This window comes from Dermochelys coriacea, chromosome 6, assembly GCF_009764565.3.
Source record: "Dermochelys coriacea isolate rDerCor1 chromosome 6, rDerCor1.pri.v4, whole genome shotgun sequence".
Lineage (NCBI taxonomy): Eukaryota > Metazoa > Chordata > Testudines > Dermochelyidae > Dermochelys > Dermochelys coriacea.
The window spans coordinates 27,642,628-27,664,777 of record NC_050073.1 but is presented as its reverse complement, the minus strand read 5'-3'; the positions used below and the strand labels follow the sequence as shown (position 1 = coordinate 27,664,777).

Below are 22,150 nucleotides of genomic sequence, written 5' to 3'. Positions count from 1 at the left end.
AGGGGAAAAGCATCTTTGGACCGTCACCAGCCTAGTGAGAATGGCTTTCAACTAGGTTCAAAGGGGGCAGGTGACAAAAGCCTGAAGGTAGGTGTAAAAAATAGGTGACCTTACCAGAAGACTAGATGTCGGGGGTGAAATGGAAATTAAAATATGGTCATAGGAGCAACAAGAGGGAAAATGGTGGGGGAGTCCACTCAACATCTTATATGTCTATATACAAATGCCAGGAGTACAACAGGGAATAAAGCAGGAAGAGCTGGACATTTTAATACAAAAGGTCAATTATTTAATTGGCATCAGGGAGACTTGGTGGGATAAGTCTTACGATTGAAAAAATGGTAAAGTGTGTCATAGCTTGTTTAGGAAGGACAGACATGATAAATAGGGAGGTGGTGTTACACTTGTGCCAAGGGCCAGAAGGAAGTAAAAGGCAGACCAGGTGAAAGTCTCTGGGTAAAGACAAAAGGAGTAAAAAAACAGGGGCAATGCCATGGGAGGGGTCTACTGTAGAGTACCAGATCAGAAGAAGGTGGATAAGGCATTTCTAGAACAAACAACAGAAATATACCAAACATAAGACCTGGTGGTAATGGGGGACTTCAGCTACCCCAACATCTGTTGGAAAAATAATATGACAAAACACAAAGTGTCCAATAGGTTCTTAGAAGACAATGGAGACAACTTCTTGTTTCAGGTGGTGAAGGAAGTAACTGAGGGACAGCCATTTTAAACTTGATTCTGATCAACAGGGATTTGGTTGCAAATCTGAAAGTGGAAAGCAACTGGGTGAAAGTGATTATGATATAGATTTCATGATTCAATGGAAAGGAGTGGGTGAAAGTAGCAGAATAAGGACAATGGATTTCAAAAAGCAGACTTACCTACCAGTTCTGAGATTAAGTCCCATGGGAAGAAAATCAAGGGCTGGCAGTTTCTTAAAGAGAAAGACACAAAAGCTAATAATAAGAATAGTAAGAGGTCAATATGGCTCTATCAGGAGCTCTTTAACGAGCTGAGAATCAAAAAGGAAGCCTCAAAGTGGAAACATGGACGAATTAATAAGGTGTACAAAAGAACAGCACAGGCACACAGGGGAAAAACAAAAATCAGAAAGGCTAAGGCATAAAATGAATTAAAATTACCAAGGGACATAACAGATCATAAGAAGATCTTCAAATAAATTAAGAGAAAGAGAAAGACAAAGGAAAGTGCAGGTCTTCCCTGCTAAGTAGAAGGAGTGCTAATAACTGCTGACATCAAGAAGGCTGAGGTGTTTAATGCCTATTTTGCTTTAGACTTCACTAAAAAATGAAATGGTGACCAGATACTCAACACAATATTAGCAACAAGAGGGAAGGAGTGCAAGCCAAATAGGGAAAAAATATTTAGATACATGGGATACATTCAAGTCAGCAGAGCCAGATGAAATTCATCCTCACCTACTTAGGGAATTAGCTGAAGCAATCCTGAAACCCTTAGCACTATTTTTGAGAACTCATGGAAGATGGGTGAGGTCTCAGAAGACTAGAGAAGGGCAAAACATGTACCTGTCTTTAAAAAGGAAAACAAAAAAGGACCCAGGGAATTATATACCAGTCAGCTTAACTGGAAGGATACCTGGAAGGATTCTGGAACAAATGATTAAATAATCAAGTTATAAGCACCTAGAAGAAAATAGAATTATTAGGAAAATAGGAATAGCCAGCAGAGATTTGTCAAGAACAAATCATGCCAAACAACCTAATTTCCTTCTCTAACAGGCGTAGTGGATATGGGGGAAGCAGTAAACATGATGTACCTTGATTTAAGTAAGGCTTTTGATGCAGTCCCACATGACATTCTTATAAGCAAACTAGGGAAATGCAGTCTAGATGAATTTTCTATAAGGCGGGTGCCCAACTGGTTGAAAAACCTGATTCAAAAAGTAAGTTATCAATAGTTTGCTGTCAAACTCGGAGGGCATATGTAGTGGGATCCCTCAAGGGTCAGTCCTGAGTCCGGTACTATTCAATATTTTCATTAATGACTTGGATAATGGAGTAGAAAGTATGCTCATAAAATATGCAGCTAACACCAAGCTGGGAAGGGTTGCAAATATTTTGAAGAACAAGATTAGAAGTCAAAACTACCTCAACAAATGGGAGAATTGGTCTGAAATCAACAAGATGAAATTCAATAAAGATAAGTGCAAAGTACTTCACTTCCTAACTGAAAAAAAATCAGATGCACAACTACAAAATGGGGAATAACTAGCTAGGTTAGAAAGAGTCAACAGTGTGCTGCAGTTGCCAAACAGGCTAATATTGTTCTGGGTTTTATTAAAAGGAGTGTTGTATGTAGGACACTGAATGTAATTGTCCCACTTTACTTGGCACTGGTGAAGCCTCAGCTGGAGTAGTGCATCCAGTTCTGGGTGCCACACTTAAGGAAAGAGATGGATAAACTGTGAAGAGTCCAGAGGAGAGCAACAAAAATGATAAAATGTTTAGAAACCTAACCTATGAGGAAAGATGAAAAAACTGGGCACGTTTAGGTTTCAGTTTTGTTGGGGTTTTTTGGGGGGGGAGGGAATGAGGGAGGGACCTGTTAAGTCTTCGTTATGTTTAGGGATGTTTTCAGAATGACTGATCAGTTGTTCCCCATATCCACTAAAGGCAGGACAAGAAGTAAATGGGCTTAATCAGCAGCAAGGGAGATTTAGGTGAGATATTAGAGAAAAAAACCTTTTTAACTATAAAGGGAGGTAAGCTCTGGAATAGGCGTCCAAGGGAGGTTGTGGAATCCCCATCACGGGAAGTTTTTAAGAACGGGTTGGACAAATACCAGTCAGGAATGGTCTAGGTTTACTTGATCTTGCCTCAGTGCAGGGGACTGTACTTGATGACTTCAAGGTCCCTTCCAGACCTACATTTCTATGATTTTATGAAAATAAAAATGTTTTCTTAAGTATTTAAACACTCTCATATAGTGTTTGCAACCCAACATGACAGCATTGTGCATTAGTGCAAATAATCAATGTGAGATTAGTAATTTACACCACAAAATATGTTAAAGAACATATTTTTAACCTGACATTTCAGACACAATGAATCCATGCCCCCACCCATTTACATTTTACAGATACCTTTCTTACAAACACTAAACACGAATACAAAGGATATGTGTGTGAAACATGGTGGAAATGAAAAAATAATGCCGAGTTCATTTGCTTATCACATTTATAGAGTGCCATTGTGCTAAGTGAAAAATGTATTTGAAACTCACTGTATCTTCAGTTGGCATATCAGAATCTATAGCTAGTGGCAGCAGTCTCCTTGAAAAGCAGCTTCATTAGAGATGTCCCATATAGCAGCCAAATATTAGAAATTGCAAACTGTTTTAATGTTACTTTATCAAATTAATATTAATCAAATAAAATGCCTAATGTCGATATGATCTATGGAATCTCAATGAGAAACTAGATAAGCTGATCTGTGTAACTGTGGCATGGAAAGTCTTGTTGTTTAAAGGTAATTTAGATTTTATAGCATTCAACTTAAACCCAAACTGTGGCTAAACACTGATTGTGTCATGTGCTGCAGACTGAGATCCATAACATGCACATGGTTAGTAAGTCACACCACAGTCAAGATGGCTTTGGGGCTGGTAATGTCTCTCGTCCCAATCCCACAACTCACCATTTATTTGGTAGAAGAAATGGCCTGTTTCAGGAATAGGAGAATTACATACATTTCCTTCATCGGTTCATTTTAGCCCAGTTAGTGCTCTGAAAGTCCCTACCAACCTGACAATTTTTAGTGGCTCTTGTGAAATGAATTTATTGACTCAGTTCATTTCTAAATGAGCAGGGATCCAACATCATTAAACCACCATCAATAAAAGCTGAGATCATCGAACGGAGGCCTCACCAGAAATGCCAAGAACTGACAGCACAGAGACGTGAACAAGCCTCATTACTAGACTTCCAGGTAAAGGTTGAGACATTGATAAGATGCAGAGACGCTTATGCTTCTGGATCTGTTCTGAAGATAAACAGACCTTCATTTTTCATTTGTCAATTCAGCACCTTTCAAGAGCACTAAATTCATTTTAAAAAAAGCAATGAAGCCCACTGATCAGCTACTATTTTAGTAGCTAATATAACACATGGTCAAATATCTATTGGTACCTAGACACTACTCTGGTGTGTGCCTTGAAAATATATATGAAGAGATAATGCATGTAATTTGACCAATTATTTTTTTGTGTAACAGATTTAAAACAAATCAATACAGCAAGTTTCAAGAAAGAAAAATTTATTCCAGATGCCCTTACAAGACAATATGCTCTTCATACAAAACAGATAGTATTCTGGTATTTAAAAAAAAAAAAAAAAAAAAGATTATACCTTTCCTGACAACTTTGATGCCAGTTTAGGGATATTTGAAAAATACTCTAGGACTAATTTCCCTAATTACTATAATATGCATTTGGTTCAGGGTAAAGATTAATGGATGAACATTCCTATATTGTTATATATAGGTTAACACACGGGCTTATCCACAAATATTAGTGTTCCATTGGTTCTTCTGCCTTTTCTGCAGGTTCCTCAGCAGGTGGAGCAAGCTTAAGGAGAGGAATAAAAAAAAATGTTTTTATTTATGTATTTTTACTATAAAAGGGCAGAAGTCAAACAGGAAAGTGATAGGTTGGCAAAAAGCAGCCCACAGATGTACAATGAGGCTCCCATAACTCCTTCATTAATATGGAAACAAGGCAAGGAGAGAGAAAAGGAGTACTTGTGGCACCTTAGAGACTAACAAATTTATTTGAGCATAAGCTTTCGTGAGCTACAGCTCACTTCGTTGGTGTACAGGCTCCAACATAATACTCCACTTTCATCAGAGGCATGGCAGAACTGTGTGTTGGGACTTACAGTATCTGTAAGCTACATCTTTGAATTAAAAGGTCAGGGTAATAATATTTTGCACTTGTATAGAGCTTGACATGTTCAAAGCACTTTACCAACAGGGTAGAAGCAATCTGCTCTATTTTATGCAAGTTAGAAGCTGAAGAATCACTTGCATCAAGCCTCCATTACCTCCCACTGTCCAAATGATGGACTAAGGATCTAAGAAGTTTCATGCAAAAATACATATATTGAAACAGAAGTGTTTCAGCCATCAGAGTAGTTGCTGTGCATCTGTCAATTATGCAAATCCACGTACTCTAACCAAGGGTCATTATAAACCAATCAAAACACAGGCTTTTACACAAAGCCTTTTAATCCTACACTGATTATGCAAAACTCTGCACTAAGAATTCCTATTCACATACCTACAAAAAACAATGCAGCCTCAGCTTCTGATCACCTCCCTACTCCTACATCTAGATACAAGAGATTTAATCTAGAGCTAGCAGGATTAATTAAGATATGAATGGAGGAGAAGAGTTACGTTAGTTTCCTCAAGAGGTAATGAGTAGACGGCTAATACCGAGACTGGGATTAGGAGGGAACTGCATAAGAGGATGGGTTTCAGAAGCTGAGATATCCATTTTTGTTGCGGATATATGAGTGGGAGTTCTGACAGCAGTAGCCAGGCACAGACAAGGTGAGAAGATGGAAACAACTTGAGAGAGCTTTCTGCTAATTCAGACTAGTCTGGTTAAATAGACTTCATCTTCAGTCTTATAGCAGAGGATTATAGATACCACCTCAAACAGGAAGTACAGCTCAAACTATTTTAAAGATAATTAAATAAGTCACAAACCTTCCTCTGTGGTCTCTCTTCAAGTCCCTCCAGGAATGGCGCCACATCATCATCATCATAGATAGTAAACTCCATTTCTTTGCCAACAATTCCAATGGAAACATTCTGTTAAGTACAATGTTAAAAGAACTGAGAAACTGTCTCTTGCGAATCTCTAACTTTATGCAGCTTTTATTTGGGAAATATATCAACTACAGCTTCCTCCTAAGATTAAGATACATTTGGCATAGTGAATCAAATTAAGGAAGGAAATTCTCTATCCGATTTACTTTATGGCAGGCTTTCTTAGAAAAAAGAAAGTGAGGTTACTCTCTACAAGGATGCTATCATATTCCAAAACGGTATCAGCCAAAAAGGCAGTTTGATTATTTCAGACAACAGGTTCAGCTCCCTTCGTTTTTTGGTTGTCTCTCAGCATTTATAAACATACCATATGATTTTTCAAAATTGCTGGTTTCAGCATGTATTCAGTGTAAATATTTTAAACAAACAAAACTGTCTAAGATGAAAAGCTTTTATTAACCCTGATTCAAAACCCACTAATGTGCATGATTCTTCCTTTTGGAATTCAATAGATTTTGGTTCAACCCCAAAGAGAACCTCAGGAAAACATTACTGCATTAAGTTTCCTGACACCCAAAACAAAATGCAAAAACTTATCTTAACATAAACTTTAAGATAATCAAACAGACCTAGGGCCAGATTCTGATGTTAGCTACGCCAGTGTAAATCCAGAGTAATCCCAATGCATTAAACAAACTAGATTTCATTTCAATTAAAATTAATGGAATTTCACGTTATTTATCTGATTACCCAGAGTATCAGTCATCTTCCATAAATCTTTAAATATTAAAATTTGCAGCTTTCTCTCATTGTCTCTTATCTTATGTGTGCACTTGAGTTTCTCAAAGGATATGGGAATGTTGATCTAAACATATACTTTAAGAAAATAATAGTAAAAATATATTGGACTATCTTGTAAGATGGCTAGTAAGGCTAAAATTAGTAACAATTTTAAATTATACATAGAATTTACTGGACTTCTGCACATCTGATTTAATAAATGATGTCAGTGTGGAACTAAGTATGGTTATTTCACATTTTATTTGGCATTGTTCTAATATCAGATATTTCCGGTCAGATGTTAAGTTGTAGAAATACTGTGGAATCATATTACCTGCCGAGTCAGAATTATATAATCATTTTTATCAATACATGGAACTACAAAGCCTCTTACGGAATGGACTAAAATTGTCCTTAGTTGTGCAAAGAGATGGATCCTTAGAAAGTGGCATGACACTTAAAAGAATGGTAAATTAACATGGCAGAACTGTGTAAAATTAATGATCAAACTGAAGAACTTAATGTGATATGGAAACAGAGTTACAAGGTATCTAAGGGTATGGCTTTTTGGTAGAGGTAATAACAGGTCTGGAAATTGGCTGAGAAGTTCAAGACTTTGTAAAATGTTTGTTGTGTGTTCATGGTTTGTTATTCACATGTGTAGGTTTACTTATTTAAAAATCCATAAAGACTTTTCTTTAAGTTCTCCATATGAGGCACAATGATAACCAACGCAAATCGTACCTACATCCCTTTGCATCCCACCGGCCATATGCCTTTTATCAATAGCCTTGTACTGTACCTGAATAATAATATTGCTAGACATGTAAAATATTTAATGAATACTAGGACACAGGCATGAATGAACAAACAAATTTTGTTACTACTTTAGAAATTTTAAGATACAACTCCAGGTATTAAGTATGTGAAACTCAAAAAGTGTAAATAAGAAAAAGCACAAACACAAAGAAAGAGGACCAACATAACCATCTGGGATTCCACTGAGCTCGGCATGTGAAAGTGTTGGAAGCACAATCTGCTTCATATTATGCTCAAGGAGCTCTGCAGCAGCCCCAGAATGTGCAAGACTAGGCTAGGCCAAACAAATAGTTTTGAATGGAGGCTAGTAGCCAGAAAGGGGATAAAGAAATTACACAATAGAATTAAAATAGATTTTTTTTTTTTAAAGTTACCTTAATATAAGTGTTTTAAAAAAAACTGCTTCAGATGAAAAATTCTCATTGACAGCATTTTATGAGCCCCATAAAAAAAAATGTTAAGATACTAAAATTTCCCTTATACTGAAAAAAATATATAAAACCTATCTTATAAACCAAAAGGACAAGGTATCAAGGTCAGAAATCATGAGATAAGAATCAGTGACCAGCCCCCTTTATATTGTTTCTAGGGGGAACAGTACAGTGTATTTCAAAAACCCACAAACAAGAAGGTAAATACGTTATCTTGAAGAAACCAACAGCAGATTCCAGTTAAAAGTAAATGAACATTTAAGCATGAAGCTGAGTTACTCTACGCTGTAACTAATTTTGCTATGTTCAACAAATCTTAAATAATCATCAATAAAGTTAATAAAATAAAGAGCTATTTACACAGAGATTTATGAGACTTCACTAACAAGGGAAACAGTCTTCTATTTAGCAATAGCATTATTTTGTTAAAGTCAAACACCAAAAGTTCAGAAAGTTACCCTGTAATCGATAAGATTAAGACTCAGAACTGATAGTACACTGATAGTATATGGAATTAGACTCACACTTAAATATATTGTACCTAAATACTAATGTTTGACTCCCATACTTAAAAGGAGAATTACAATACACACCCATACTTAACATCAACTGTGTTACGGTAATTTCTAGTAAGAAGGAAGATCCTGGTGTTTACCTTGGTGGTCAGATCCTGTTCTGCAGGAAGGGTCTCTCTCAGAGCCCGCAGACCATGTTTAACTAGCTCATTCAGGTTACCTACAAACAACACACTGTCATCAGAAAAACAATTAAATGGACAATATTGTTTCCTGAGACCCTTCCCTCCCCCTTCCAGTCCTAGCTGGAAAAATAGTCTGGCTAGCTCTGTCCCGAAATTGCTTTACTCATGTTGCTTCTTCGATAGGTAACTGGAAATCTAAGTATGCCCATAAGGAACCAATCCTTCCCTGCATTCAAGACAATTAAATCACAAAAGTAGTATTACACTCTAAGCTAATGGCAAATAAATCCATCTAGGTACTTATATGGTCTCTGGGCCATGATACCAGAGCTGCTTTACTCCCCCACAGCTCTTCAGTGGCCTCTGATAATTATTAAAAATAAAATTAATTTGGGATTTAAAATCCAGTTATTATTTACAGATTAAATATTGTGCAGACAAACAACATGCATATCTTGAAATACTATCCTCTCTCTGAAATGGAAGGAACATCACTTTCTCTAAAAACAAAGTTCATTCTTCCTGTTTAACTCTCTCTCAGGTTCTCCTGGCAGACACTTTTCCTCCATTTGGCCTGCTAAACAACTGAAATAAATTAGACATGAAAACCTGCAGTGTTTTGAATCTAGTTTCTTTCCTCCTCCTGATTTACATTGGTTATTTCTATTCAACTCTTATATCTTCGCCTTCTGCACAGTAGTAAATAAATATTACCAGATAAGATGCGATATAAATAAAGCAAGCATATATTTTAAAGATCATTAGAAAATATAACAGAAGAGTCTCATCACTCACAGTCAACAAACTCAGCCATGCGTCTCTCCAAATAAGTTCGAGCGGACTGTGAACGAGCACCAATGGACATAGCTCTGCAGTCAAAATAGTTTGCAGAAGGACAAGTTTGGAAGATGTGAGGACCCATATCCTGGCAAAAAAGGTGTGAAATTTATAAACTGTTCACAGGAAGGCATGCAGTTTTCTAAAATATTTTTTAGCACTAACTCTGTTACATGATGTTTGTGTCATATATGAATGAAGGTACGTTTTATACTGTGCTTCACATTGCAGTTATTACATAGTTGCTTCAAGCCTCAATTTTCTAAATTTCCCCTTTTCACTATGTCCTTTAATCAGAAGTTTTTATGCAAGTTCAATGGCTGGCACTGAAAACCCTGTTTCTCTGTAAAATCCTATAAATTGTACTGATCTTATATTATGAATAGCTCCCATTTTATGACCTGGAGTAAATATTAAACATATTTCCCAGTGCTTCCCACGTGTACAAATGTACAAACCTGTTCAGGGCTGAACCTTGGCATGCAAGATTCAATCAGGCTGCCCACTACCTTCAACTTACTTAGTTTGTAAGATCATCAGAACAGTGACTTGTCTGTGCTATACAGAACAAACTGGATAACCAATTCGAAACACCTTAAAGGGGTCCTGATTTTCAGAAGTGGTTAATACCCACCCTCTGAAGGTCAAGCCCCCTTAAAGTGTCTCATTTTGGGCCCCAAAATCATTAGCCATTTTTTAAATTCTAAGCCACATGGATTTAGGTGTGTATATGTATACATATATGCATCGATACCCACTCCAGGGACCTGCAGAAAAATTACCTTCATTTAACATTTATGAGAATTAAGTTTCAGGGTCTAGAAAAAGAGAGGTTCCTCTAGCAAGATGAATATTGATAAGTACTGCTATAGTCAGCCTCCCTCTCAACAAAATGTTAGTTGCTATAAAAGTGAAATACTTTACTGGCTGCATTTTTCTTTTGGATAAATTGAAACGGAAACACACACACACACACACACAGAGTATACTTACATCATAACCTGCAATGAGCAGTCCTACACCATATGGTCTTCTGCCATATCGCTGTGTTGGTATCTGGGTTTCTTAAACAAGCTAAGGAATCTTCACAAAGAACAAGTTAATACCTTTTAAATTTTATTCTTAATCCAAGTAAAACCCCATCAAAACTGCTATATGATTTGTTAGCCATTTCCTGTGGTGAAAAAACTTGTTCCAGAGAAACAGATCTCATCATTTGTCTTGAGCACCAATGGTAAGGTCTTCTTCACCTCCAATCAGACCTATAGCAATTAGCTTCCCCAAACAAAGTGACTGGTATATTCAGGAAAGTAATATGAGTGACTGATTTTATGCTAGTCTGGTCAATTTCATCCCCTTTCCCTTTGATACACTTTTATCAGGTACAATGGATGTAGGAAATGCTTAGTGTGTTCCAGAGATAGACAATTAAGGCATGTAAGTAAGGAATGAGGCAGTAACATTAAATGTGCTCTTTCCATCAGAAAGTAACATTATCTGGGGCTTTTTAAGTGATCCAGAAAACAAGTATTCAAAAAAAAATTGTTTCTAGTTCTACAGTAGGTCTCCTGCATGGCACTTCATTGCCTTGTCTACTAATTCCATGGATGAGGAAAGGATGTCCTCCCAAAGAACAAACAAGATCCTTGCATCTATTTCCTGTAACTTTCAAGGTAATCTTTGCTTGAAATAAAACTAATAAAATAAATATTTTGATATAAAAGAGTTCTAAACACATCAACAAAGTGAAAACTGAACTGAATTTTAAGAAAAGCATGGAGTCATTACATGTCAAATACAGTATATCTATATCTAAAACATAAAAAGGATACTGCTTCCAATTAGAGACACTAGACGGGACACTGGGAGAGGTCGGTCAAACACAAATCTAGAATCCAGACACTCCTGACGCATGAAATTACTATAACAAGAGAAAATAAAAATATATGGATCAAAAACAAGGAAGCTCCTCCAACTTGACATTTTCCTCTTTAAGCTTTTGTGTGTGTGTGTGTCTGTGTGTGTGTGTGTGTGTGTGTGTGTGTATTTTTATTATGGTTTCAGCATTGCCTACGAAGACCAAAAATGCCACTATAAAATTACATTTTATGAGCCATCGTTGTATAGAAAACCACATGCCTGAAAGAATATTGTACAGATGAAACACTATGAATGAAGGTAAAACAGATGTTTATAGAATATGCAGTGAAGAGGGGTTATTTGGATGAAAATGAAAAATGAATAGGAAATATTCCTTTGGAATGTTATTGCAATGAATATGTAAGTGGCTCTTTGTATGCCTTTTCTGTCCCTTTCTAACCAACCAAGGAATCCTTCTTGCTCATTTTATATTTATCTCGTTTGCCAGAAGCACACAGCCAACTGAGAGTTCAAAAGAATACCTCTCTAGAGTTGATCTGCATCACTAGCTGAAGGAATTGTTAGTAGCCAGTGTGTGATGTACACTTCTGAGACTGCTCAATCTCAACCAGCTTGGGGAAGCAAGACATTGGACAGGGAATAAAGCCTAGCAATTAAACCCTGGCCCGACTGAAACCCATAGGAATTCTGACATTTACTTTAATAGGACAAGGATTTCACCTCTGGTCTCTTGCATATTAGTGCAAGACCAGTAACCACAGGCAAGTTCTCTTAGCTGGCCCCATTAAATGACAGTCTGTTTGGTTTTTTTTTTTTTTTTTACTTCATTGTTACTAGAATACTGTACATATTAGTCACTAAGGGCTTGTCCACATTACCTGCTGGATCGACAGGCAGCAATCGATCCAACGGGGGTTGATTTATCGCACCTAGTCTAGACGCGATAAATCGACCACCTTCACGTCGACTCCGGTACTCCACCAGGGCAAGAGGCGCAGGCGGAGTTGATGGGAGAGCGTCAGCCATCGACTTACCGCAGTGAAGATACCGCGGTAAGTAGATCCAAGTACGCTGACTTCAGCTACATTATTCACGTAGCTGAAGCTGCATAACTTAGATCCATCCCCGCCCCCAGTATAGACCAGGGGTAAGAAACTCACCACAACAATCTTGCATCAGCAGTAAGCCCAGCAATTGAGATGCCAATATGGTTGTCAACATACAGGATTTTTTTCTGATGAGCTGCCAATTCAGACTGTGCTCTCTATACACAAAAAACTATATTAGTCATAAAAATTATTGCGGCAGACTTTAAACAATGTGTCAGTCAATAGGGACAATGCTTAAAAAAAAATTGTGAGCAATTATCAGTAAGGACTGAACACTTACAGCCCCAAATCTGTAACCTTGCAATAAACATAAGACATAAAGGGCTGATCTCACCCCAATAAGAAATGTACTGAAGAAAAAAAAAATGGATTGTAAATATTTTATATGTATTTATTTCCTCTTTATTTGGGAGTGTCAGTTGAACCAATATATATTTGGCTTTATAACTAGACAATTTCATCAATTTCTTCCATTTCTACCACAGGATTAAGACCCATTTTATCACAGATTAATCAAAATATTAGTAGTTCTACACCAGTACTAAAACATATGAAAATATGTAAATCTTACTTTCTAATGTACAAAAGAAAAAAAAAGTTATAAAATTCCTCTGCCCCAAACCAGAAATTTACCTCCCCTTATCTGACATTTTAATTTAACAATGATAAAAGCCTTGGATTTACCACATTTGCGCTTGCAAGAAGAAAAAAGTAATTCCAATGTTTTTTCTTAAATTTACCTTTAGAGCAACCAGAACAGCATGGGTTTTTGACTTCAGCCCCACAGTAGCTGAGCCTTGCTTGACAGCTTCCATAGCATATTCTATTTGATGAATTCGGCCCTACAGAATGAAATAAATTAACAACTCTAAAATTGATTCTCCATATAAGAAAGATAGAGACTGCAATAACTACACACAAAGGGAAAAATCCTGGCCCTATTAAAGTAAATGAGAATTTTGCCATGGACTTAAGTGGGCCAAGATTTCACTCAAGATTAATTAAGAACAGAGTTTTCAGTCTCAACTGAAATCAGACCTTTAACTGATTTGTGAGTTTGTTGGTTTTACATTTATCACAACAGTGAAAGATCTACCAGAAATATCTAAAACACTTATTTTCCAGATATAAGAAGGAATTCCAGTAATAGGGGATAAGACATTTCCTGTCACAGAGTACTTTGAAACCATTACGGGCTGTCTCATATACATCTATTTATTGACTAAGAACTGCATGATTGACACAGAAGATCACAAGTCATGTGTCAAAATCCTTTCCAGTCTTTGAAATGTATATTCTTGACTCTAATAGAAAGATTGACAGCATGCACCATTAAGGCCTGATTACTCCTTTATGGCACCATAAACAGCAACAGATCCAAAAAATAATATTATGGTGTCATACCACTGCATCTGCTGCACCACTGCCTTAAGTCCACCTACTAATTTTTATTTATTTATTTTTTAAAAAACAAGAGTTTGTGGAGAAGTAATTTCAACCTGTGGAGAATAGCTATTTTAAGTGTCCTTTTTAAACACATCTTTGTCATAGTATCAAGGTACAACGAAGTAAATAATATCAGATAAAAAATAAAACTGAGCAGTAGTTAAGGCCGTCATTAGGCATCAGTAATGAATATGTTAAGGAACATTACAGTTTTAAAAATAAAACAGATGCATACCAGGAAATTCAAAGTTAAAGTCACACAGATGAAAAAGTTGGAAAGAACTAAAATGCAGAATTCAGGTACCTAGAATGTGAACTCCACACTTATGTCTCACCCCATATAATGTTTGTATATCACTAACAAGTACTGTATCTGATTAACAGAATTACTTGGCTGTTCATCCTAGAACACTGGTGCCTGGGGGCATATTAAATCCCGTATGCTTCAGCATTTCACATGCAGCTTCAAACCATGTATACGTGGCATAAACATAAGGGCATATCAAGTTTAAGATTTCTTCTGTGGATAGTTAAGTTACAACAACACAACACCAGGGTTTTATATCAGACAGGCAAAATAGGAATTGGGTAGGCCTTTGGCAAACATAGAAGTATAGCACTCACATACTATGGTGACGGGCAACCTTACAGAAGACACAGTGTAGTAACATAATACCTTTCATTCAAGGATCTCAACACCATAGTTTGAAAATTGTACCAGACATGTACCAGTCTGCAGTCAAAACTACAGAATAGGGAGGGCCCAAGGGCAAACTTGTAAGATTGTAACTGTGGCAGTCTGGCTTCTTGACGCTACCGATTTCACTTGCCTCAAGAAAACACACTGGTTAGCTGCTTTGAAATGAGATCTGTCACTCATAATGGCACATGATCTCACAGTAAAGATCTGTGAAGGCAAATCTAAGCCTCACGATTTTGAAATAAACTCGAAAACCCAATAAAAAGTAAAACAGACAACCTTGCATTACTTTATGCTCAAGTTTTCAAGGTTATTTTCACGAGAGGCTAGAAACCATTATTAGTTGAAATTTTATTTTCCGGAATTTGTATTTGATTAAAATTTTCACTAATAATAATTGTCATGCAGAAACAGTAATTTTTACAGTTTACACTAACATTAATAAACTTTAAAAATAGCTTACATCTCTGATTTTGCTAAAATCTAGAAGCGAGTTTTCAGATCTCAAAATTTCTGTAATTTGATACAAGTATCTGAAAAAAGATTGGACTCACTAAAAATTACGCAATTAAGAGGTTTGCTTGTTAGTTTTCAGAAGATTCATTCTGCTCTCAAACACTAACCTCAGTTTTGAAAAGGTACAATATATTATTCATATCAAAAGGTTTAATTCCTGCTACATGTAAATCTCTATGCAGCCTTAACTTGGAGACATTGTGAAGCCTCCATAAGTACATATTGTATATTACAGCAGATACCAAGTAAACACATAGAAAATTAACAAGGCACTGTAACTACAGAATGTTAGTGCATCACAGAGACATCTTGTGGTTTTGTAATTCAACTCTTCAATTCTTTGCATTTTCCCACTCTCCATTTTATGTTTGTAAATATCTCATTAGATATATTATTCAGGGTGGATAAAAATCAATGATATTTTTAATCAGATTTTTTAAATTTAAATTGGATTTTTTTGATAAAATGATTTTGAGGAAAAAACCTATCTAAAGATAGATTTAATTAAGATACATTATAGCTCAAAGATATCTAATCATGGAATAGGGATTATAAATTCTAATTCTATAGTATGAGACAATATATTCATGTATTATTTAAGAAAAAAGTTTTGTAAATGAATTCCAATAGTTCATGGATTAGGAACCCAATCTTATGGGGTTCCAGGAGCTTCTGTATAGAAAGATTAACCTAAATAATCTACCCACCCCATGGGACTCAGTGCTTAGTCTAGAACATAGGTGGAAAAACTACGGCCAGCGGGCCACATCCAGCCCGCGGGACCTTCCTGCCCTGCTCCTGAGCTCCTGGCCCAGGAGGCTAACCCCCGGCCGGCAGCCTGAGCTCACTGTGCAGTCAGCGCAATAATCTGAGAGGTAGAGTTGTGAGCTCTTGCTGCACAGTGGTGTGGCTGGCTCGTCTGCCTGTCCTGGTGCTCTGGGTGGCGCGGCTGCAGCGCCACCAACCACTGGTGCTCCAAGCAGCACGGTAAAGGGGTAGGGAACGGGGGGCTTGGATAGAGGCAGGGGAGTTCGGGGGCGGTCAGGGGACAGGGAGGGGTGGATGGGGCAGGGGTCCCGGGGGGGCAATCAGGAATGAGAGGAGGGGTTGGATGGGGCAACGGAGGGCAATCAGAGGTGGGGATGGAGTCCGGGGGCAGTCAGGGAACAGGGAGGGGTGGATGGACAGCTGGGGGTGGGGGGGTCAGGAATGAGAGGAGGGGTTGGATGGGGTGACGGGGGGGGGCAGTCAGGTGCAGAGATTCCAGGGGTGGTCAGGGGACAGGGAGGGGAGGATGGGGCAGGGGTCCCGGGGTCCTGTCAGGGGGCAAGAAGGGGTTGGGGGGATCGAATAGGGGGCCGGGCCGGGCCCTGCCTGGCTGTTTGGGGAGGCACAGCCTCCCCTAACTGGCCCTCCATACAATTTCAGAAACCCGATGTGGCCCTCAGGCCAAAAGTTTGCCCGCCCCTGGTCAAAAAGATACCATCAAAGATGCTTAGTTTTGCAGTTCTCAAACTGTGGATTTGTGTCTCCAGAGATAACATGCTTGTTAACAGCAAAAATGTTTAAAAATAAATAAATAAATAAATAAATAAATAAATATAGAGGTGAGAAATAACAGACCTCAACCCTATTGTCCCTCCACAAATTTGTGTACACAGAGTCAGTCCCTTACCTCTCTCTAAAAATGCAATGTTTAAAAAAGTTCAATGAACAGAGTATTGTTGGGGACAGAATAGATCTGGACAAGGAGAAGAAGTCTGGAAATAAATGCGAGAAGGGAGGGACAGGCAGTAGAAACAAAAGTGAAACTGTTTGAGCAGCATATTCCAGAATGCACTTTTATGTAGAAATACATGATTGAATCGAGTCTTCCTGACTAGTGATTTAAATCAATTTGATTTAAATCATGATTTAAATTTGATTTAAATCAAATCCACCCTGATATTAATTGATCAAGTTGCTTGTGTACACTGATTATATAACTGAATGTTTGTACATTTCACATTACAAAATCAATCTGAAGTGTTGGATGACTGCCCCCCAGCAATACTCCAACATTAGGGTTTAAAAAGAACTAAACATACTCCTGCAGAACATATCTAGTAAATAGTAGTATATCTTCTGTACACAAGCAAAACGCTGGTTAATAAAATTATTGTAAAGTCCAACTATAAAAACAAAAATCAAAATTCATCCTCAAAACTGCATATTTAACAGTTCCCTGGTGTGTTAAGACACACAACATTATTCATACTGTGCTTTAAAACATCCAAAAGTTGTTTTATGGAGCAGCACCAGCAGCACTATACTCTTTGAGCTACCAGAACAGGACATCCACTGCCTTCATGCCACTACCGTAATAGTGAGAAAAGGAAAAATGGAAAGCAAGTAACACGATTATATTCTTTTACCTGAGGGCTCCAGACAGTGACATCGTTGTCATACTGGTTGCGAAACTGTGAACAAAACCAATTCATTAGTATGAAAATAATACGAAGCTGGGAAAAGAAAGCCTTTGAACTTTCAATGATATTCATTTTCTTTGCTTAATCCAACATACACAATTTCTCCAGTCTGAAACAAGAGCTCGACCACAATATATTTTTCTGCACATTTACCATCATTATTTAGTAAACACAACATTACTGTATCAGCATAATACTTACTGTGCTCTGAATTATTTAACATGAAATGACATCTCAAAACATTTTCAGCATAAGATATGTAGTATACATTTAACTTGCATTGTGACCCTATAACCTAACTACAGTACCTTGGCAACAAGAAATTATGAGACAAATGCTTTTTAAAGATATTTAACCCAAAAACCATCACCAGCCTGTTTACATATTGATATGTCTGCATCTGAGCAGCAACCTTGATATAGCTAGTTTGGGGGCAGTGGAAAGCTTCACTGCACTATAATCCCCTGAGAAACATGCAGAAATTCCTATTAATTTCCTGCATGGGTTAATGATAATCCTGTCTGCATTAACTAACACCAATTCCAAATTGTCTACAGATTTTTTGGATGGGAAGCCAAAGTGTTCAAGCATGGGCAGCCAATCAATGATACCAAAGCTCTCTTAGGAGCCATGTTACTGGTGAGGAATGCCAAGCTGCAGCAAAAAGAAAATTGTCTAGTCTTCACTGTTAGTATTCATTACACAGCAGACAATTGTGAACCTGACAAGAATCAGGTCAATTTCATTCTGCTGTTGCTTGAAGAAAAATAGTACCCAGGATAGGCCCTGGAGCTTTTAACTGTGGTGAGGAGAAATATTTACACAGAGCTTGGGGGGAGGGTTGAGTAGGAGAGATGTCCCCCCCTTCACCTCCCACCTATCAGAATGTTGCAGAAGTTGAAACAGCAGACACAACCTTAGGGCAGCAACAGGAGGCTGGGATAGGTAAGTGGAGTCCTCACTCACCCTAGCTACAGACAAGTTGCAAGGAACAGGGAGATGTGGGGTAACAGAAAATACTCTTTTCTACACATCTAAAGGAGGAAGGGCTTCACATTTATCTTGACACCAAGGTCTTATCTATACTCCATAAATTTATTGTGCTATGAACTTTGTAGTTCCTCTGTACACTTGTAAAACACAGTCGATCCACTCACACAGATGTTACAAATGATTTACAATGTGAGGTATACATTTTGGATTAGACTCTCTTTTTCCAGGGGGTAAATATTGATTTATATTTCAGCCTGCATTGGTTTAGTGCTAGCATGAAGAGCACTAAAACGGTTGAAAATAGAGCAATTCAGTACTCCCGCTACTGTTCCACATATGGCCTTTCAAAGTCCCCCAGCTCAATTGTTCTCTTCCAGTTCTGTCCACACCTTATTTTTGGTGAATAGAGAGGCTGTAGTCCCAAAAATAGACTATACACTCTGACTGAACTACAGCTATTCCTTTCATCTATGCTATAAGAGACTATAGCGTAGGATTCCATTGCTACACAAGATGATTTGTAAAATACAAATGTGTCTCACACAGCGGCAGTTTTCTATTTCATTCTTGATGGGTCAATTAAAAAATACTGCCTAATGAATTGTAAGTTTCTAAAGCCAACTGTGATTAGGCTGATAGGCAATGCTAGCTTGCCATGTAAACATTAAAACTTTAGGCCCCTTTCCTGAAATAAACATCCTATAGACAGAATCCTGTGCCTGTGGATAGTCTCAGCAAAATCAAAGGATTACTGTGTAATGCAGGCACATGGACCCATTAACCCAACAGCTCATGGTTCCTAAATTAAAGCCCCAGTTCAGCAAGGTACTTAAGCATTTGTAACTTTAAGTAAGTAATGGGGCTACTCACATGCTTAGTTAAGCACATGCTTAGGTACCTTGTTGAATCATTCATGGCTCAAAACTCCAATTCTGCAATTGTTTCATTTTCTGTGCTCTGATTTTTGTTCAACTGAAAAATGAGTGTTTGTTTCTCCTTACAGGAAGTTAATTAACTAATGATTTCAAAATGCACTGAAATAAAGAGTTTGTTTGCATTTCAAACAATTATAAGAAAATTATACAACAGCTACAAGTATGTAATTTCCTTATAATGGCATCTTGTACATAGCTACTACAGGGATTAACCTGAAATGACAGCAAAATGCTACTATTAACATGGCATAAAGGATCATAAACTCTTGGATTTACATGATAACTCACACCACTAGCACATAACATAGTACATGTACATAATGTTAGGCCCAGATATTTGCACTTGTGAGTATTTTTTCTGTTTATATACAGTGACTTGTAAAATATTCTCTCTTATTGCATAGTAAAGCATATCTAAAGTATACAGGGTTTGATTTTATGTTATCTGTTATTCCACTTGTCTTTTCGAAATTAGAAATTAAAAGCTACTATAATTAAACTTGGCTGATGGGGAATGGACTCAGATGGGGAAACCGATTTGGCTTGTGTGGGCTGAGAGCATGGGAGGGTTATAGGAGACTGGGGTAGGCCTGTGTCTGGGGAAGGGGTTACGCTGTGTCTGGGTGTGTGCGTGGGGGGGTCTGTCTCTGAATGGAGGAAGGGTTGCTGTGGAGAGGAGAAGATCTATGTGAAGCGGGCGGTCAGACTGCAGGGGAGGGGGTTGCTCGGGGAGTCAGTCTCTCTAGGGGATGGTCTCTGAAGGGAGGCGGATGCTCTATGGTGGAGCAGGCCGGTCTCTGAACGGAGGGAGCTCGGGGGAGGGGGAGAAGAGTGTCGGTTGCTCTGTGAAGGGCGGGAGCAGGTTTCGCTGGGCTCGGTCCGGGCGGAGGAAGCCGCAGGACCCGCTAAGGGCGAAGCCGAGCCGGGCTGACCCCGCCGGTTGCCGGAGCTGCGCCGGCCCGGCCCGGCCGCACATGGGAAGCGCTGACTCACGGCCCCTCCCACAGCCCGCCACCGGGTCGGCCCGGGCTCGGCAGCGGTCCAGGGCTCGACGGGTGCCCGTTCCATGGGCCCGGCCCGGCCCCGCCCGCCCGAGCGAGCGACCCCTTCCTCACCATCTTCCTTCCCCCAACTCCGGCGCGAGCTCCTGACCGGCGAGCTGCTCCGCGAGCGACAAGTCTGGGCTGAGAGACTAGAACTTCCGCCCTCTCCGCAGAGATGAGTAGCCGCTCCCAGACTCATCGATCGAAAGGGGGCGGGGGCGGGGGCTGAGCCTCCTCCTTCCCCTCGCAGCCAAGGAAAGGCTCGAGTCGGAACGCTCCGCTGCTGACGCGCACCGCGCGTGCGCACCGCCTAGCCGGGGGCCAGACTGGGGAGCGGTGAGTAGACGTCAGCAAAGCCTGCCTGAGGCGCGGGCTGTCTCCTGGGCGGAAGCCCGCTGCTCTCTCCGCTGGGCGGGCCGGTGCTCTGGCTCTGGGGCTGTGCCTGGCCCCGCGCCTGCGCAGACACCGCCACTGCCCCGTGCGCTTGTGAAGCGGCAGCGGGAGGCCGCGTCACCGGTCTCGCCCTTTTCGTTGCAAAGTCACCGGTGACCCCGCTGCCACCCGCTTGCCTCGCCAGGTCGCGTCACCCAGCCAGGGGACGCCCCCGTAAAGCGTGGCTGGGCCGCCGCAGCGAGCCGCACTCTTCGGGGCGGGCCAGCTCCCGGAAACTTCCTTTGGCTTCTCACCCAGACACGGGCAATGGGTGAAAAATTGCCTCGGGCCGTGTACGCGTCACTGAAAATGCGGTGCGGCAGCAGAGGCAGTTCATGTTCGTTGCCAAAAGCAGAGCTGAAGTGGTTTGGTTTGGTTTGGTTTCCCCGGATGCACCATTTCCGCTGGGAAGTTCTCTCCCAGATCCCGAGGAGAAGCAGACATTTGGATGCTGCTTTCAGTTTCTCAGGCTCCAGCGTGACATCCCTTAGAACCAAAGGAAACGTACAACGAATGTCGTTAGTTGCTTTGTAGCAGCCCTTCAACTCACGGATAACATTGTCCATAATGACAGGTTTCAGAGTAGAGCTGTAGCTCACGAAAGCTTATGCTCTAATAAATTTGTTAGTCTCTAAGGTGCCACAAGTCCTCCTTTTCTTTTTGCGAATACAGACTAACACGGCTGCTACTCTGAAACCAGTTCAGATCTCTGTTTGCTCCCCTGCAGCTGCACCAAGCCCTCTACTGGTAAGCTAAAAATGTGCTATATTATACATCTCCATGGACGGATGCACAGTGTCCATCTTTACTATAAAAAAGTATCTTGGACGTTTTTTATGAGAAATTACTGATGAATTTAAATATTGCTTGTTTGTCATGCCAAGGCTTTCTCATGGCCTTCTTTCCATGCAGGCTTTTAACATGATAGGCAGGTGTCACGAAGTCACCGGGCAATGCTCTGGAACTACTCCATACAAAGCCAGTCAGGACTCTGGGGGAGCATGCCTCCTCTTTGTGAGCATACTGTCTCCAGGGCAAGAAGCTTACACAGCTTCGACCTTCCTGGGGTTGACCTCAGAGCATCCAGCAACCCCCTTCACACCGTGCGCTTCCCACAGCGAGCCTGCACAGGCGGGGCTTCTTGGGAAGGCACAAGGCCCTGCACCCCAATTCCGCAGTCAGACATGACTCTCAGCCAGCCAGTAAAACAGAAGGTTTATTAAATGACAGGAACATGGTCTAAA

At 39.6% G+C, this 22,150-nt stretch overlaps 1 protein-coding gene across 1 annotated transcript; it reads right to left on the bottom strand.

The window, feature by feature from the left end:
* Positions 1 to 4,281: 4,281 nt before the first annotated feature.
* PSMA1 (proteasome 20S subunit alpha 1) lies at positions 4,282 to 20,923 on the bottom strand. The gene is made up of 10 exons (XM_038405807.2): positions 20,547 to 20,923; positions 17,450 to 17,494; positions 13,114 to 13,215; positions 12,425 to 12,528; positions 11,216 to 11,304; positions 10,377 to 10,447; positions 9,342 to 9,471; positions 8,502 to 8,581; positions 5,754 to 5,858; positions 4,282 to 4,608 (listed from the first exon to the last, which is right to left on the bottom strand). The coding sequence occupies exons 1-10, from the start codon at positions 20,547 to 20,549 to the stop codon at positions 4,552 to 4,554; spliced, it is 786 nt and encodes a 261-aa protein (XP_038261735.1). The 5' UTR covers positions 20,550 to 20,923; the 3' UTR covers positions 4,282 to 4,551.
* Positions 20,924 to 22,150: the final 1,227 nt, after the last annotated feature.